The sequence below is a fragment of the Uloborus diversus genome, chromosome 9 (assembly GCF_026930045.1).
Source record: "Uloborus diversus isolate 005 chromosome 9, Udiv.v.3.1, whole genome shotgun sequence".
In the NCBI taxonomy this organism is placed as follows: Eukaryota; Metazoa; Arthropoda; class Arachnida; order Araneae; family Uloboridae; genus Uloborus; species Uloborus diversus.
This window is the reverse complement of record NC_072739.1, coordinates 147,634,043-147,653,173: the sequence shown is the minus strand read 5'-3', so window position 1 is coordinate 147,653,173 and position 19,131 is coordinate 147,634,043. Positions and strand designations below refer to the sequence as shown.

Below are 19,131 nucleotides of genomic sequence, written 5' to 3'. Positions count from 1 at the left end.
TTACAATGTTCAATATGACTGGGAAAAAAAATCACAGGGTCGCCAATATTCTTGTGAATGACATAACGGCAGCCAAAAAGGTCTGTCCTGTTCCCCAAACTAGTGCATAATCTGGCATCATTTGAAACCTTGAAGCACTGTACACACCAGCAATGGCGGCACCTGAAATAAAAATGTAGATAAACATTTTTTTTTAACTTTTAACATTTATTAGAGCATTATTATTTATTTATTTTTTGGTTTAAAATTGATATTTCATAGCAAGATTTAAAAATTTGAAGTTTTGAAAGTTGTATGCAAATAGATGAAAAGCAACACTTGCAGAGAGATTATGTACTAACATGCTAAATGTAGTTACATCTGAAAAAATAAAGTTACTGATCCTTTTAAGGAGTCAATGATTTAAATCAGTGATTTTAATCATCTGATTTTTCAAAAAAAAAAAAAAAAATCTTTGATTTAAATCACTTTTTAACAGGGTTGGGTTTTAGACTCTCCAAAACTATTCTTGTAATCTAATCAATTTGTATTAACTGCAATATTCATATTGCATAAATATAGATATTAATGAGGTTTAATTATAATGAGTATCTATACATATAATAAAATAAGATGTTTGTGTGTGTGTGTGTGGCGCGCATCCCGGGAAAACGGTAAGGCCTAGAAAGATGAAATTTGGTATACAGGTGTAGTTTTTGCTGAAGTTGTGCACCTCGGGCTTCGATTTTTGATATTTTAATTAGAAAAAAAGTTATTTAATGATTTATGTGATTTTTAGCACTTTTTAGTACTTTTAACCTCACAGACCCCGAACCAATCGCGCCAGACAAATATTTTTGATACTATAGTGTCGGAAATTTAATTTTAAATATGATGAACAAAATAATTTTGAAGATAGAGCAATTTTTGTGTTTTTTATGAATTTTTGAAAAAACCTTTAATTTGCATGTTTTCCTGGGTTTTATTTTTTTCTAATATCATCCTGCGAGAAGTATCAAAGCCTCATTTCTGAAATTTAAGTTGGTAATAGTAAAACCATTTCGCCCTCTTCAAAAGAAAAAAGTTCTTAAAAATACGCAGTAATTTTTTTTTACAATATTTTTAATGCTGAACACATCATGTCCTTTCACGCATCAGTCGAAAAAAGCGTTCTTCAATCTTTAATGCCAGTGACGTCACTACTTGGGTTTCGATTCGATATTTACGATGGAATCTTAATCGCAAGCAATGTTAATCTTTTTTTTTTTTACTATATAGCTTACTTCATTTTCTGACGTGATGACCACGTGTTTTTTCGGCAGCGCTTGCTTTTTTCTTTCCTTTTTTTTTTTGTTTTATTTAGGGATTGCATTTATTTCTTTTTCCATCCCCCCCCAAGCTGGACCTTTCGCTGTATCTATATTACGTTACATTTCATAGTTGTGCGCATTAATTCAATAAAAACAGCGAGATTTTTTTTATCTTTGTCAAACGCTACTTTTTGCACACTACGGGGAATTTGAGCTTTTTTTTTTTTTGCTCTACTTAAATTAAAAAAACCGGTTTTTTGAGTGTTCTTTGTTTTTATTAGGAAATGGGTGAGGAGGTCAAAATAAATAGAGATGGATAAGAAAATGTAGAGATAGATTGTAAAGGTAGATAGCCGCCGAAGGCGGCAATCTTGGCGTAAAAATGTGAAAGGCACAAAAAAAAAAGATAGAGATGGATTGATTAATTCTGCTGCCAAATTTATTTAAACAACCGCCGAAGGCGGCAAACTTGAAGTAAAAAGGTAAATGACAAGTTAGCCAAACAGCCGCCGTAGGTGGCTGCTTGCACATTGGGTGTCAATGCCCCCTCCCTCCCCCACATACACCATGACTTTGAAAAAGCAATGCTTTCACATAAAGTGGAAGTGCTTTTTGTTATTATATTATTCGACAAAATTTGCATGAAGAGTACGTCGTTTGTGTCTCCCCTCTCCCTCCTTTAAAAATATTCCAAACGACGAAACTGGAGACAGATCTAGAAAATATTTTATTCAAATTATTAATGATATAGATAGATATAGATTGATTGACACCGCCACGAAATTAATTTAAGCAGCCGCCGATGGCGGCAACATTGGCGTAAAAAAACGAATGATAATACTGATTTATAGAGAAAAACATTGATTAATGTCGTCGCTAAATTGTTTAAGCAGCCGCCAAAGGCGGCACCCCTGGCGTAAAAAGGCGGACCAGCTGGTCGCCGCAGGCGGCTAGTTTGATAATATTTTTCTCCCAAAAGTTCATTTAAAAATATTTTACTTAAAAAAATTGCCAATAACTATTACATAAAAATACTTGTGTAACAGTTGGTAGAGTTGTGAAAGGAAATTCACAACATTACCAAGACAACTAATTTCAGTTCCATTTATAACTCAATAAAGTGTTATTAAATGTGCAATATTAGGTAAATAAGTTTTACATGATGTTTTAAAGAAATTTCTCTTTTGTAAATCATAGATTAAAGAACAAGAAATGGATTATTAAACACTTATATTTTAAAACTTGTGCTATTCTTTTTTTTAGTCAATATTTTTAATATAATACATTCTGTAACTACAAAAATTGTAGTTTATTGCATTTAAGTCAATTATTGCACTATATTTTGAATACTTTCTTTTGCACGCATGCATAAATGTCGAAAAATGCGTACTGTACTTTCTAGGTTTAAAAAAGGATATCCACTTTTTAAAAATGAAATTTGAAGCAGGACATAAGATTCCCCACCCCCCCTTCCGTTCAAAGTGCAGCTCAATCTCAGTTTACCCACCACATATTTTAGACTGCCTAGAAGATCATCAAGACCTAACTTACTTCTTCATTCTCTCTCCAATTACAGGTTTCTGTAATGATACTGTCCAGCAAGTGATATAAGCAACAACAGAACTTTGTTTAATAATTGCCACACAAGTCAGACAATACTAGGTATATTTTGTAAAATATAACATAGTAAACTTTAATAATTTATTGTTATTACAGGGGTGCCCACTTCCTAACAGCAAGAGCACACCCCTCTAAAGATCATAAAGAATCTCCCCTCCCCAAAGCAAGAGCCCCCCTCAAAAAAGAGAATACCTTTCAACCCCCCCCCCCTAAAAATTTCAATGGCTCAGTCTGCTCCATGACCCCCACCCCCTAGGTGAGCACCCCTGGTTATTAATAATGCAGTAAACTTAATGTTATGTTCTTTAATTTTAAATATAAAATACAGTAAAACCTCAATAAGTAGTCAACCGTTTAAGTGGTCACTCCGCTTAAGTCGTCGTTTTCCTTTGGTCCCGACAAGGTCTCATTCACAGTAATGTAAAATGATCCTCTTTTACTGGTCACCAAATTTAATTTTACCCCGGTTAACTAGTCATTCAAAAATTGTTTTCTAAAATTTTCCTTTCTTATTGGATCTTAGAAACTAGTGTGAGACAGTTGAAATGCTGTGTGATAGTCATTTTTCCTTGAAATCTCACTTCTGGTAATTCAAAGCATATTTCTTGCTGCGACTCTGTCTTGTACCAATCATATGAATCAAACTCCATCCAGCAAGACACAAAATTTAATACCTGGAGAACATTTGTCAGTATTTAACATTCGTTATAGGTACAACAGATGCAGAATTTAATGCTTGAATTGATAGATTGTTTTAATGAACAGTAAGTACATTAAAATGAGTTATTATGATTAAGTAATGTATAAGTAAAAGAAAATAAAACTAGATAACTATAATGAGTGTTTTTTCCTTCTTTTTAAAGTTTCCACTAATTTATAGACATAGATTACACAAGCTTTTAGTTTTTCTCACTGAATTCTACAGCTATTCATGAAAGTACTTGTGAGAACTTTTTTCCCTTCCTTATTTCCCACTCCACATAAGTAGTCACTCCGCATAAGTGGTCAAACTTTTTTGGTCCCTCGAGTGATGACTTAACAAGGTTTTACTGCTATACATAGTTAAAAATAACTACTAAATAAAACATGGGGGGGGGGCAGTTTACAGAAGTGGATGAATAATTTGGCGCCTGCAGTAGTAATAGCTACTACTACTGATGGCCATGAAGGGATATTGCTTCATAATAATGAAAATAATTGTCTATGCTCATTGTAACCACTCCTGTTGTCTAAAAAAAATCAGTCGCTATAATGAGAAGTTGTTATAATACACTGGTGTGCAAAAATTAAGGACGAAGTCGAAAAATTAGCATATCAGCTGAACGAAGAGGCAGAACGGACAGAAAGACCAATCAGGAGATTAAGTAAGGTGATGTATGGTAGCACATGCGCAGATATGCAGGCAGACGTAATGGGGGAGTGTCTGAGTAGTATAAAGCATGTTGTCGGTTTAAGATCAGTATTTCTGGCAAAGAGATTGCACACCGTATAGCAGTTAAAATCACACGGAGTTGCTGCCTCAGCGAGAAAGGGTGAATAATCAATCTGTTAGACGACATCTGGATGCTTTTACCCGAGGTCGAATCATTGGGAAGTTGGAGGAAGGCCGCAGTGTGACAAGTGTGGCTGCAGAGTTCGGAATTGCTCACAGCATCGTTTCACGACTTTGGAAACAATTTCAAACTACAGGAACAGCTATCCGGGGGTTCAGTAGTGGTCGTCCATGAGGAACCACACCCGCAGATGACCGGTATTGTCTTACAGGCCAGAAGAAACAGGCAGAGGCAGCGGGAGAAATCGCTAGACACACAACACAGGCGACTGGACGACCGATATCCCGTTTTACTGTGGCCAGAAGACTGCACGGTGGTGGTCTGTTTGCATGACGCCCTATACGGTGTGTACCTCTAACGCTTGCCCATCGGAGAAGGCGTTCTCTGTGGTGCCGGGAACACCGGAATTGGAGAGACAATGAATGGGGACGAGTACTCTTTACAGATGAGAGCAGATTCAGTCTGAGTAGCGATTCTCATCTGGAGAGAGCGGGGAAGCCGCAATCATCCCTTGAACATCATTGAAAGGGACAGGTATGGAGGTTGCGGTGTCTGGACTCATCTGGAGAGAGCGGGGTCTCTGTCTAATCTGTCCTGAAATTTGCTTCCATGGGGAAAATATCCTGCTAAACCATGATAAAAATATCTAAGCCTTCCCCTTACAATTTTGCATATGGGCACCCATGTGCTACAATACTATCCAGGAGTTACACATAGCACTTAACACTAAATCATAGTTTCCTTACTTTTCTCCCCTCATACCGTGAAAACCCGATTTCGTGTTTTCTGTGGGACCAGTGATAAAAAACATTCCAAGAGGGAAAACGGCAAATCGGGGTCATGCTAAAAACCTAAGCATAATGTTTAAAAATTGATTTGCATCCAATGCAGTGGTGGGAAAAATGTAATAATTTATTTTTTGTTTTTAGATACAATTTCATTTATAGCACTATGTGTGCCAATAATGTTTTGCACATTTGCGTCAAAGTTGAAATTCACAAAAAAAATATATTTTTTTTAGAGTTTTTATGGTTACAATTGCTTGATCAGCTGTGGGGACACCTTTGATGATTTCTTTTTCGTCTTCATTATTATCATCCAAAGCGGGTAGCACATTTGATATTGAAACCTTTTATGATGTGATAAGAGGAAACGTGCGTCACAAACTTCTGAAAAATTTCCAAGCATTGTGTCCTTAGCTGTATTCTTCAATTGTCATTAAAGAAGATTTGACCATAGATTAAACCCCTCTACCAGACAAAAGAATTAGACAGAACAAAAAGAGTGCCAAAGCTGCTTCAAACAGCTATGAAACAAATTTATCTAGAAAAAATAGAAATCTAAAAAAAAAGTTTGTGTGAGTATTGAAGATGAAAAATTATTTTGATCCGAAAAAAACATAGCAAACTTTCTGAAACACGGCAAGATAAAATCCGGAATTTTTTAACATTATCAGAATTGAATTTTTCAGGGACCAGCAAAAAATGACAGTGGGAACAGAAGTGGGATAATGCATGAAACAAACAATGTAAAATTGAGATTCCACTGTATAGATAATGTAAAAACTTTCCGCTTTTTTTTTCTTTTTTTAATGTAATTCAAAATGTCCAACCATTTGTGTGCAGTTCTCATCATTTCTTCGACCTGTTCACTTTTAAATAATCCTTTAAATGTTTTACCTTAAGCATAACAAACATACATTAAAGTTTTAAATAATTCTTTTCACATAGATATTTTTGAGTTGAAACAAACAAAAAAGCTGAAACTTAATTTTTGTCACATATTGGAATTAACCGTTCACTTTTGGATGCTCTAATGGCATACAATGGGAAATGGGACTACATATATCGGTGATAAGTGGTTACAGCTCTGGGAGGTGATTCTAAAGAGCATTGACAGTAATAACAAATAAAAGTAAAGAGAACAGTCGTTCGTTTCAATGAGGTCCTGCTTAACATTGTTTTGGACAACTGAGGTTCTACTCTGTTCTACGCCATAAAAACGGGAGAGTAGATACTTTCTTCATAACATTATGATATTTCTCTATTTTTAACACTAGAAATAACACACTGTGTAGTCCTCTAGTGGTTCATGGGGGTAGGGGACCTGACTCCCTTCATTGCCTGAGTAATGAGTTTGCCCCCTTTTCATTTTAAGCTGGATATGCCCTTGAAGTCAAACATTATTGTTAAAAAAAACCTTTTGCTCTTATGCAGTATTTAGGTATACATACACTAAAAAAAAAAAAAAGAAATTTTTAAAGTTAACAGTTAAATTTTTCATAATGAACAAATTAATTAGACTGGGCATGGCATGAAAAATGCTTCTGACATATCTGCTGGTTCGCATGTAAAGTGACCTACTGAATCCGAATATGACCACCGTTTTCCTCCATCACTCACCACTTTTTAGAAAAGGCTCCCCCCACTTTTTTTTTTTCAGTTTCAACAATTTTATTGTCTTTATTTTTATTGGGGGGGGGGGAGGAGCGACCGAGCATTGTATAAACTGTTAAGGTTCTTCTGTAGAGCTAGAGAGGTGAAAAGTTCAAAAGCATAAACATTTGTAGCAAGTTGGGGGCCTCATCTACCCCCTAAGTTTTTAAAAAGTTAACAAAATGACCTTTTTCTCTTGCTTAATTTTCAGTGTTTTCTCTTATTTTTCAGTGTAAAACCAGCAGCATTGACCTGACTCATGAGCTCCAAGTCCAGAAATATGTTCAGTTAATAAACAAAATCAAAAAAAAAAAAAAAAAACTTGGAGGAGTCAACCATTGCATACAGATAGCATTGCAGATCTTCAGTAAAGAAGCTTACATATGCACAAGTAATTAAGATTGGAAATGAAATTCAATGTTTTTATAACGTAGAATTACCGTATCTTTAGATTTCTGGTTTTGTATTCAATTTTCATGTTCGTTGTTTTTAAATAGTACTGCTAGGACATTTTAGAGTTGCATTTTTCCACTCAAAAATTTTTATTTATTTTGTGTAAATGGATTTAAAATTTATTTCTTAATAACTAGTTTTACTTTCCTTTATAAATTTTAATTATTTGGATATCTTTTTGAATTTTCGGCTTTGGAGCTCATATGAGTAAGGCCCTGGTTTTACATCGAAAAAAAAATTGTTTTTAATGATTTAAAAAATATTTTAGGGGAACCCTCGCCCCCTCCCCAAAGTCTTTCTCCTTGCGACAAACTGTAATTAATTTGTCCATAACGAATAATTTTACATAAAAAAATCATATTTGAATACTGTGCCGGAGATTTAAATACTGCATAAGAGCAGGGCCGCCAAGAGGGGGGGGGGCAGCTGGGGCAAAATCCTCGAGGCCGGACCCGAGAGGGAGCCTGGGCATCTCCTCAAAAAGGTGGGGGGGAATCTGAGTTCTTGCTGCTAACTGAATTTCTTTTCAGTGTTGGAAAAGCAAAAACATCTCTCATTCAACATTTTAGCCCATTATTCAACATCTGCATGTTCACAGCATCAAGTGCTTGTGGACCAGTTCCTTTGGGGGCTATCTCGCAGACACGTTTCTACTGGAAAGGAAAACGACCAGTAGCGGGACCACCATAACAAAGTCCTTTTTTCCAGGCTTGGAACACGGTTGGGTGACGCCACGCTATTGGTTCTCAATCTGTGGGTTGCGACTTCCAAGCATTTTTTATGGGTTCTTGACATTATCCCTGCATTTAAAAATATATCACTGCTTAGTTTAAAAATTAAAATAGATAGGGGAAAATAACATTTTAGAGTAGTATTAATGCTTGGGTGCAGTGGCGAATCCAGGAGAAGAGTTACCAGGGGAGGATTGCAGCACCCCCCCCCCTAAACCAGAGTACCTGAACCCACAACATCCTCTAAGATTATCTTTCATTGGTTTACGGACTTCTATTCCTACGAATTTCCACGAAAGAGTCTCGAATTCACCCCCTCCCTCTAACGTCATCCGAAATTCCGTTTTCGGTACTTCAAATTTTGAATAATTTTTGTGAGAGATTCTCTAAACCCCCCGCCCTTATCCTGAAAGACGTCCTGTAATTGCATTTTTAGGACTTAATTTTGGGACTATCCCGGAAGGAGTGCCAACTGTCCTCTTCATATAATTTAAGATCATATAAAATTTCATTTTTAGGACCTCAATTTCAAAAGAAATTTTGGGTGAAGGTTCTCTGAACATTTCTCCTTGTCATCAAAATTTACTATTCTGTTTTTGGGACTTAAATTTCCAAAAAAATCCATGACAGTATCCCCAATCCTCTCTTTCTCCACATCATAAAAACGTCTAAAATTTCGTTTTTGAATTTTCAATTCCTCAAAAGTTCTGGCGGAGAGGCTCTGAATCCAAATCTTTTCTCTAACATTTTCAAAGAGCGCTAAAAATTGCATTTTTAGGACCTCAAGTTCAAAAGTTTTCCAGGGAAAGGTTGTCCAATAGCAATCCCCCCTCCCACCCGCCAAAAAAAAAGTCTAGACTCTCTCTCTTCTGTTATATATACATTTGAAAAGAAATTACATTACTTCCAAGAATTTTGAAATTGTCGAGCAAGGTTACCTCTACGGTTGCATTTTTCACAAAATGCAAAAATACTATCTCAATTATAAGTAAATAATGCAAAGTATTTTTGCTTTGTAGCTAAAATAAAAATATTTAATCCACTAAAAAAAGAAACTGTGTGGTCTAAGAGAGGAAGCAAGCATGATGATAGTCAAATTAATCTTTTTAAAATCTTAGCTAAGATGCTTAAATTACTGTCACTTAACATGTGTCATGTGTTTTGTTAATGGAAAGATATAATCCAAGGTTTTTTATTTTATCTTTAAAAAAAAAACCCAGCTACTGTATTTATTTCTTTAAAGATATCAAAAAGGAAATTTGAATTGAATTTTCAACTATAGATGAAGCACACGAAGGCTGTTTGAAAGATGAGAACTTGTAAGATTTCACCATTTTTCCAAAAAACTTTTCCCTTAATTTCATCTCAGGACTGCCACAGAAGCTCAAGAATGAAATTCCCTGACAATTCCAGGTTTTCCAGTTGCTTTTAGAAAAAATTCCAGGTTAATGAATGTCTACTTACGTTATTAAATACCAACAAAACATATTTTTTTCATGTAAATAAACCTCCTTTAGGAATCAAATAGTGTTTAAAAAAATTATCAATAATTGTAATCAATATTGTAAGTTCAGATAAACTAAAAATTAAATTACATTGATTACAAATGCTTTAAACAATCAGCGATTTCCAATTGGTACTTTTTTTTGTTTAGAAAAAGAACTGAAATCTCAAACGCACTAAGCAATTTTCGGCAAAGCCAGTTTCAATGTTGGCATGTTTCCAAAAAAAGTTTTAATAAAGGCAAATTTTGAGACTTTAAATTTTTGTAACCATCCTTCATTTCATGAAAAATTAAAAAAAGCTGAATGAAGAGCAGTTTCACCCACAAGATGGAAAAATTAGAAACAAATTCCCTGACATTTCCAGAAATTTCAACCAATTTGTGATATTCCCTGACCATTTTAGCTGATTTTCATTTTCCCTGACAATTCCAGGTTTTCCATGTTTTCCAGGTGCGTGGCAATCCTGATTATCTGTTATGCAATAGAACTTTTGAACTCAGCCTAAATCCTGGTGTTGTCTAACATTACAGTGGTTAGCTTTTTTTAATTTAACCAGCTTTTTTATTATTTTTTACGAAGAAAAACTACCAAATAAGATTTCTTTTCTCCACTGTACACAGACTCATAGTATGATGCTTAGATTACTATGAAGCAGATGTTGTGGTATAGAAGGTGCACTTGATATTACTGAAATGTAAATAAGAGGTGAGGGCAGTCAACAGTTTTTTTTTTTTTTTTGTGGTTGGAGGGGGTCCCCAAGTCAGTATTTTGCATCGGAGCCTGGTAGAACTCTCGGCGGCCCTGCATTAGAGCAAAAGTTTTTTTTTTTAACCAATTATGTTCAACTTCATTGTTTACATCAGTCAACTTGATTTTTTTCTAAAACTTGGTCAATTTTAAAATTAATTTAAGGAACAACAGATTTTTTTGTAGAAAATTATAACTTTTAGGCTTTGTATTGCATACTAAAATATTTTTTTATTCCAATAAAAAATTTTGTGGTACATATGGGTCTGTAGAAGCAACTTTTCATCAACTTGACTTTTTGAATTTCTAAAAAGAAGTGCTTTTCAATAAACCCAATTGTATAATAGCATCCATTCTCAGTGGTCAGTGCCACATGGTCAGAAATAAAAATACAGTAGAGTCTCAAAAGCCCGAGGTTTTGTTTAATTCGAGGTGCTTCATTCATGTTTTAATTCCAACTAAAAATTCATTATATCAAAATTTAAAATGCTTTGCTATTTTAAAGTAAAACTTCCAATCTACATTCAATAAAATATTAAAAAGGTATTGAGAGGTATTGTCAACATTTGACAAGTGGCATAAAACATTCAATGACTACCAGAGATACAGATCAATTGCTAGTAACTTAATACGAAAAAGAACTTGAAATTAAAATTGTTTTGCAACAAAAAACAAATAAATAGCCTTTTTGAAATATCCAATAGCAATCCACAGGTGAAGTGACTCTTGAATGTGAGTTGACATCGTACGAGTTGTCGATACAAAATTTTAACCTGCTATGACTAATTATTTTTGCGTTATAGGAGGTACTTTACTTACATGAGCACACACATACAGCTGTCAGGGTAATACTTATAACAAGAAGTTCCGTCTAGAACTATACGAGCCTACTTTCCCGTATACCCACACTACTTTCTAGTACCTGATCGATGTTCTCAAAAATAGCTAAAATCGCAAACTGTTTCAAACATATTTACATATTTTTGCTAATTTCTAGGAATAAAGTATATATATATATATTCCTCACACATCTAAAAAAATAAGATGTGTAAAAAAAAAAAAAAAAAAACACGGACCTTTTAAACAAAGCAGCTAATACACTTTTTTCCCTTAAAAAAAATTCTTTAAGAGCTTTCAAAATGAAAAAATAATAATTAAAATTAATAAGCTTATTAAAATAAATACATCATATCAAAAAAAAAAAAAAGTTTCTTTTTTCCCTGTTGCCAAAAATAATTTTTTTAATGAATTAATGCACTTACCAAAATAAATAAAAACAATAAAATGTCAACTTAAAGAAATACTTTTCACTGTCAAAAAAAAAAAAAAATCGTCTGCGCATATCGTTATGTAGAAACATAAAGGACTTCGAGTTTATTCGCCGAAAACTGAATACCTAAATTAAAACTTTAGCGTGAAAATAAAAAAAAGTCATATCAACAATAATTATTTCACAGTGAAAACTATAGCTGCGGAGTCGGAGTCGGAGGCAATCTCATTTTGGGATAAAGGAGTCGGAGACGAATATCCAAGAATCGGAGTCGGTCATTTGTCCTCCGTGTATAAATTTTTGCCAAAGCAACAAAGTCGGGTAGTCGGAGTCCGATTAATTGTCGGGCACAGGAGTCGAAGTCGGAGTCAGGTGCCTCTAAATTCTCGGAGTCGGAGTCTGGAGTTTGGCGTCAAGAGCTACTTCCAACAAAATTTGTTTGAAATAAATCCGCCTTCAACTACGGAATCTATACATTGACTTTCAGTTTCTCCGTAGGCGCTAATGTTAAGTTTTTTTGAACTGTTCAAAATTGAACAAAAAATAGTTCAAATCAAAAAGTGAAATATGAGAATGAGGTGTCCTCTCCAAGATCTTTCGAACAAAAAAAAAGTTTGTTCGAATCGGACTATTCATTCAAAAGTTATTAGGGGGGGACAGACAGACAGACATTTTTCCCCATCTCAATACCCTACTTTCCAATTTTTAATTTTTGGATATTTATTTAATTATTTTATTTATTTTTGATTTTTTTTTTTTTGTTTTTCGCGACATTTTAAAGATGCATTAAGCCTTCTTTCATGCTTTTTTCTTCTTTTTCTGACTTTTACTGGGAAAGTAGGCTAAAAATGGGTTTAGAAAAAATCAAAATGCATTTTTAAGCTGCCTTCAAGTTTACACTCAAACACATGTATAGACTTCATGAAATAAAAACTGATAAAAATTTGTTTTAAGGTAAACATTTGTTTAAAGTACGATTCCAGGCTTAGAATGCTAAAAATGTACAGTCTTGAGCAAAGAAGAGACAGAGGGGACATGATTCAGTTGTTTAAATTTGTTAAAATGAAAGATGTTACGGGGCTAAAGTTTAGCACCGAAAACAGGATAAGGGATCATTGTTTTAAGCTATTTAAATCTCAGGCTAACATGGATATTAGGAAAAATTATTATTTTAGCAGAGAAATAGAACCTTAGAACAGCTTACCGGAACAGGTGGTATAGAGCAAGGGAGTAGATAGCTTTAAGAGGGCCATTGATCTTCACTGGGGGTTGTAAATTGACTAGGACCAGCCTAGCTGGGCCCAGAGCCTGTTACTGGTCGTCACTTTTGTATTTGTATAAATAATATTGAAATTTTTGTTGAAATTTAAGTAATAATTTTTCCTGCAGAAAATGCATCTTTTCCACTTTACAAGAAAGTGTAAGGTGCTCCACTTTATGCCATTAGAATAGTGTAAAATTTAAATTGCTGATAATTTTACGGATAATCCGAGTTTTCAGTAATTAGAGGTAGCGTGAGCCCCAATTAGCTTGGATTTTTGGATATAAAAAAATGGTTCATGTACTTACTTGTTATGACACCTCCTGTAACGGGAGAAAGGACACCAAAAACCATTATAATAAGAGCTGTAAATCGTCCTAATTTATGTTTCCACAGCATAACAAGAGCAATACATGCAGCAACAAAGTGTACAAACACAGATGACAACAAAGCCCACATGAATATTCTGTACCACATTTCTGGAAAGTAGGAATAGAGATAACATTTACAACTGAAAGAATGTTTCTCAAAGTATACTTACTAAAAGTATCAAAATTAAAACATTGAATCAACATTAGCTAATTTAAAAAGTTAAGGTGATATGTTGTTTATGGTCATTTTTGTAGATACAGATTAAATTATAAAATAAAATTCTCAAATCGGTAAAACAGATACAATAGGGCATAATACAGTTCGTTTTCTGTTTAACGACACTATATTTAGCGACTTTCTCTATTTAAAGATGACTTTTCAGTCCTGGATGCTCCACTGCAGTTTCAGATGCATTCTACTTAAGGACAGGGTTCTTGATTTTTTTTTTTTTTTTTTAATCAAAAAAGTCAGATTTTTTAAAATTTGAATGAGATTTTTTTTTTTAAATCTTCAAAACATTGTGGTTATTAATTACTTTACATTTATTAATATAATATATTTTATAATATAGATGAAAAAGCAACTTTTTAGCTATTTTCATTTCATGGCAGTAGCTATTTTTAATAATAGTTTAAAGTAGACAAATTTTAACACAAATGCATGATTCAAATTAAATTTAATGTTTACCCTACCCCCTCCCCCCTCAAGCTACAACCACCAATCCTTCAACTATAATTCTAGGAAACAGTTGTTCCACTATTTCCTAGAATTATAATATTCATTCTTTATAGGAAAAAAGATTCTTAAAATTTTGCGGTTTTCTATTTTTATTAGCTTAAAGTCAACAAAAGTTCTGAAATTAATTCAGTTGTTTAGTTGGGATGAAGAAGGCAAAAAAAAAAACCTTTATAATAAAGCAATCTGAACTAATGAATCCATTCAGCTTACTTTTAAAAATAGGAAAAGTGCCTTAAATATTCAATATTTTTTCAAGATTTATCAACGTGTTATAATGTTTAGATAAGATGTGATTTTGTTTTACGCTTTGCTAAAAGATAAGGTTTTCATCATCATTTACATTTTTAGTTTAAAATAATACGTTGTACAATTATTTTTCTTTACTATAACGTCATGGTGTATGAGAAAAACGGCAAATTTTTATTTTGTTCTGAACAACTAATTTTGGAGTAAAAGCAATATTGAAAGAGTTTGAAAACCTGTTACGCACACAGAAAGAGGGATTTATGTTGTCTTGCTAGTTGTAATAAAGATTGTATAATGCAGTACTATTGTTAAATTTAGAGCCACATATTCTAAAAATGCAAAACTAATTCATAAAAAGAAAAACAAATGATTTAAATCAATGATTTTTTTTAAAAAACCACTCGATTTAAATAATGATTTTAATCACAATTTAAATCAACGAACTCTGCTTACGGATGATTGTTTGTGGTCCTTTTAAAGTCGTTAAATAGAGAACCAACTGTAATTAGATAAAATAATCAGATTTTTACTTTCTTCTATATCTAATATATGGAAGAAAGTATTGGATTCGTGCAAATTTTCGAATTTCGAATTTTGACGGATTCGAACGTTTTGAGGTGTGCTGAGTCCATTTCGACTATTTTTGGAAAATGTCTGTCTGTCTGTGTGTGTGTGTCACGTCTGTGTGTGACCAGTTTTTTGTGGCCGCTCTACAGCAAAAACTACCACATGAAATTGACCGAAATTTGGTACACATATGTGCCCCTATGTGAACTTGTGCCCATTAGTTTTTGGCGTGAATTCCTCCAAGGGGGGTGGAGCAATGGGACGTTTTTTGAGTTACGAGTGCTTGCTATTCCTCAGGAAGTAACTGGCGGAATCAAACAAAATTTGGTCCATATGTTGCCCCTAACAGGAGCAGGTGCTGATTCAATTTTGGTATCAATAGCTCAAACGGGGGTTGAGTTATAGAATGTTATTTATCGTCAATTGTGACTGCTGTATCTCAAGAAATAACGAGCGGAAACAAACAAAAATTTTTTGACAAGTAGCCCTTAGTGGGTATAAGAGCTGATTTTATTTTGGTGTCAACAGCTAAAAGGGGGTAGCGCAATCGCCCGTTCTTTTTTTCCATTGTGAGTGCCCTATCTCAAGAAGTAATGCTACGTTCTGGTTGAAATTTGGAATATATGTGAATCCATACGTAAACAGGCTTTGGTTCAATTTTGACTCCAATCGCTCCAAGAGGTGTTGATTTTTTTTTTTTTTTTTTTTTTTTGCGAATAAAAATAGTTTTATTAATGCAACAATAAGAAAGATAAATCGTAATAGATTGTCGTCTGCGTATTTCTCGTGATTTTAATTGTATGGAAATGATCGGAAATATTATCTCAATGATTTAAAATTTTTAACTGTTGCCATCTTATGTTTGTTAATAATAAATAAAATATTTGTAATTAATTGAAGTAAGGCTTTTAAAGTAACTTTCAATTTTCGCTCTTTGTTTTGTTTTTACAATAATTCAGACATTGGTTTGGTCGTCAAGTTTTTGCATGTGTAATTTTGTTTTTGTTAGGAATATTGCTTCCTCGTCAAGCATGAGGAGGGATCAGAAAAAGGAAAAATATAGAAGAAAGTTTCGTGATGGCCACAACATACTAGTTGGAAAATGTCTGTCTGTCTGTGTGTGTGTGTCACGTCTGTGTGTGACCAGTTTTTTGTGGCCGCTCTACAGCAAAAACTACCGCATGAAATCGAACGAAATTTGGTACACATATGTGCCCCTATGTGAACTTGTGCCCATTGGTTTTTGGCGCGGATTCCTCCAAGGGGGGTGGAGCAATGGGACGTTTTTTGAGTTTTGCGTGACTGCTATTCCCCAGGAAGTAACTGGCGGAATCAGACAAAATTTGGTCCATATGTTGTCCCTAACAGGTACAGATCCTGATTCAATTTTGGTGTCAATAGCTCAAACGGAGGTTGAGCTATAGAACGTTTTTTGCCGTCAATTGTGACTGCTGTATCTCAATAAATAATGAACGTAATCAAACAAAAATTTATCGACAAGTAGTCCTTAGAGGGTATAAGAAATGATTCTATTTTGGTGTCAACAGCTAAAAAAGGGGTGGCGCAATCGAACGTTCTTTTTTTTTCCATTGTGAGTGCCATATCTCCAGAAGTAATGCTACATTCTGGATGAAATTTGGAATAAATATGAATCCATATGTAAACAAGCGTTGGTTTAATTTTGGCGCCAATCGTTCCATGGGGGGCAGATTTTTTTTAAAATTTGTGTGAATAAAAATAGCTTTTTAATTGCAACAATAAGAAAGATAAATCGTAACAGACTGTCGTCTGCGTTCAGCTCGTGCTTTTAATTGCATGGAAATGATCCGAAATGTTGTCTCAATGATTTAAAATTTTTAACTGTTGCCATCTTGTGTCTGTTAACAGATAAATGTTTGTAATTATTTTAAGCAAGGCTTTTAAAATAATTTTCAATGTTCATTCTTTGCTTTGCTTTTGAGATAAATCAGGAATAAGGATGGTCATCAAGTTTTGGCATGTGTAATTTTGTTTTCGTTGGGAATATTGCGTCCTCGTTAAGCATGGGGAGGGATCAGAATTATAAGAAAGATATAGAAGAAAGTTTCGTGATGGCCACAACATACTAGTTAGATATTTAAAATAAAATTTTTCGTATCTGTTTTATTTGTTATTTTTAGGAACTTAGGTGGGGTTAGGAGAAAGGGGTTTTAAGCATTCTGTCACAATTTTTTTTAAATTGAAATCTTTAAGAAGCAGTTTTATGTTATCTTTGTTCATAAGAGATAGTGGGGGTTCAGAGGTCCTTCACACATTTTTCAAAATTGCACACTTAAAAACTCATTTCAAGTTGTTTTGAGGACTTTAGAAACTTCAGAGGTTGAGGCTTTCCCGGGTTGATGCAAAATATTTGATATTGAAGTTTTGAAAGTGAAAATTTAGGCTAAACACAGGGCCGGATTTAGGTGAGGGCAGGCGGGGCCACTCCACTTCTTCATTGCCCCAAGGCCTCCACACTTCCAAATACGGCCCTGGCTACACATTGAGACTAGGGAAGAGTTTTCATGAAATGGAAGGACCAAAAATGCATTTTTGAGCAATGTTTGGAAGAATTAGTAGGAAAATATGGGTTTGGGGGCTCTTCCAGGAAATTTTTCAACATTTTGGCTCCAAAACGTAATTTTATGTTATGTTTGATGAAGTTTTGGAAAAGGGTGGGAATTTCAGTGCTCTGCTTCCTAAAACATTTTAAAAGTATCTTCGGCAACGTTGAAATAGAAAGAAGAGCGACCAGAAAATTTTCAGGTTCTAAAAACACAATTTAGGGTTTCTTTCTTGGTAACAATTAGTGAAAATCGTAGGAATGGAGTGAAAATTTTTGTAAATTAAAGGCTTAATAAAAGTTTTATTTCTTTTATCTTTGGTTTTACTCAGGAGAGTCAGGAGTCATGACCCTCTTTTGGAACTTGGGTTATTATGCTTGAATTAGCTACTCCTCAGATATCCCCCCCCCTCATAAATATGTTAATTATGAAAAACATTGCTTCCTCAGAGACAAAAAAAAAGGCAGACATTGTTTTTAAGAGAGATATATTTTAGTTTTTGAGGGACATAAATAGCAGACTTAAGAGAAATTAATTTACTTCCTTTTTAAGTAAATAAAAATAGGATGAACTGAGTTCTTTGCTTGTTATTTTTGAAGCTCAAAAATCTAATGTTTAGAAAACTTTTCAATAAAACCCCAGAAAAACATTCAATTATGTAAAAACAGGAAAAAAAAAACTGGTTGTCTCTCAAATGATACATAAAACATAATTTTTCATTGAAGTAAACAAACAAATATTAAATATCTTTAAAAATTTGAAACTTTCTATTAGAAAATGGGAGGAGGAAGAAAGATTATACAAAAAGAAAGGATATTTATTTGAAATGATAGAAACATAATTTTAAGGAAATGAAAAAAACAGAATCATATTAGACAGAAGAAAGTGTTGTCAAAAAAGAGCTAATAATTTTTCCTGAAATGAACAAGCAGAGGGAGAAAAGAAAAAAAAAAGAACCCTGTTGAGTAAAAAACCAAAAAAATGTCAGTATGAAATAGAAAAAAAAGTTTCAAATATTATAGATTTTCTTTTTTTTGTGAATCAATGAAAAAACAATGCTATGCAAATTTCACGGGCAACCGAATCCTAATGGCCTGAACTATTTCTGTATTTTGATAACTTATTTTTATATTTTGTATATAATGATAGCAGTGAACATATCTTTTGATGAATTTTAAGAATCTGAAAACAACTCAATTTATCGTTACGTTTGTCTAATATAAGCTATAAATAAAAACAATGATATAGTTTTCTACTTAAAAAAAAAAAAAAAAAACCTCACTACTTTCAATTTATTTCAAAACCACTAATGAATTCGAACAGCAAGTTTTAAATTATGTGCATTGAGTTAATCTTTTGAAATTTTTTTAAGTAAAAACAATAAACAACATACCTGAAAATGTTGATAAAGGTGCATTGCTATCATCTGCATTTTCTAACATAGACATGTTAGCTTATTTAGTGTATAGGACAAATTCTGTTAACAATCGCAACTGATTAAAGTCACATATTTAATTTCAATTGATAAATTGCAAGAGTTATGAGTACGATCAACAAAATACTTGTAGCAACATCAATAATTTCGCAAAATTGACTTCAAATCCAGGATATGAAATGCAACAAGAGTTAAATGCCATGAAGTTTGTTTACAAATTTTCAATTTCGTTACGGTTATAATCTTTTCATTAATAGATAATAAATTGTTCACCCATCTTATACAAGTGAAAAATTGTCACGCATTTTGAAGATTTAGCTTCATTAT

The 19,131-nt window shown here is 33.5% G+C and overlaps 1 protein-coding gene across 1 annotated transcript; it reads right to left on the bottom strand.

Moving 5' to 3' along the window:
* Positions 1-26: 26 nt before the first annotated feature.
* On the bottom strand, positions 27-19,009 carry LOC129229280 (transmembrane protein 170A-like). Its single transcript, XM_054863552.1, has 3 exons — positions 18,763-19,009; positions 13,173-13,343; positions 27-162 (listed from the first exon to the last, which is right to left on the bottom strand). Exons 1-3 carry the CDS (start codon positions 18,815-18,817, stop codon positions 32-34), a joined length of 357 nt encoding a protein of 118 aa, XP_054719527.1. The 5' UTR covers positions 18,818-19,009; the 3' UTR covers positions 27-31.
* Between the last annotated feature and the right edge of the window lie 122 nt (positions 19,010-19,131).

Excerpts from the sequence above, each read along its gene's own strand:
- LOC129229280 (XM_054863552.1), bottom strand. The coding sequence starts at position 18,817 with ATGTCTATGTTAGAAAATGCAGATGATAGCAATGCACCTTTATCAACA. Across the intron at positions 13,344-18,762 it reads ACCTTTATCAACATTTTCAG|AAATGTGGTACAGAATATTC; the intron begins GTATGTTGTTTA and ends CCTACTTTCCAG. Across the intron at positions 163-13,172 it reads TACAGGAGGTGTCATAACAA|GTGCCGCCATTGCTGGTGTG; the intron begins GTAAGTACATGA and ends TTTTTATTTCAG.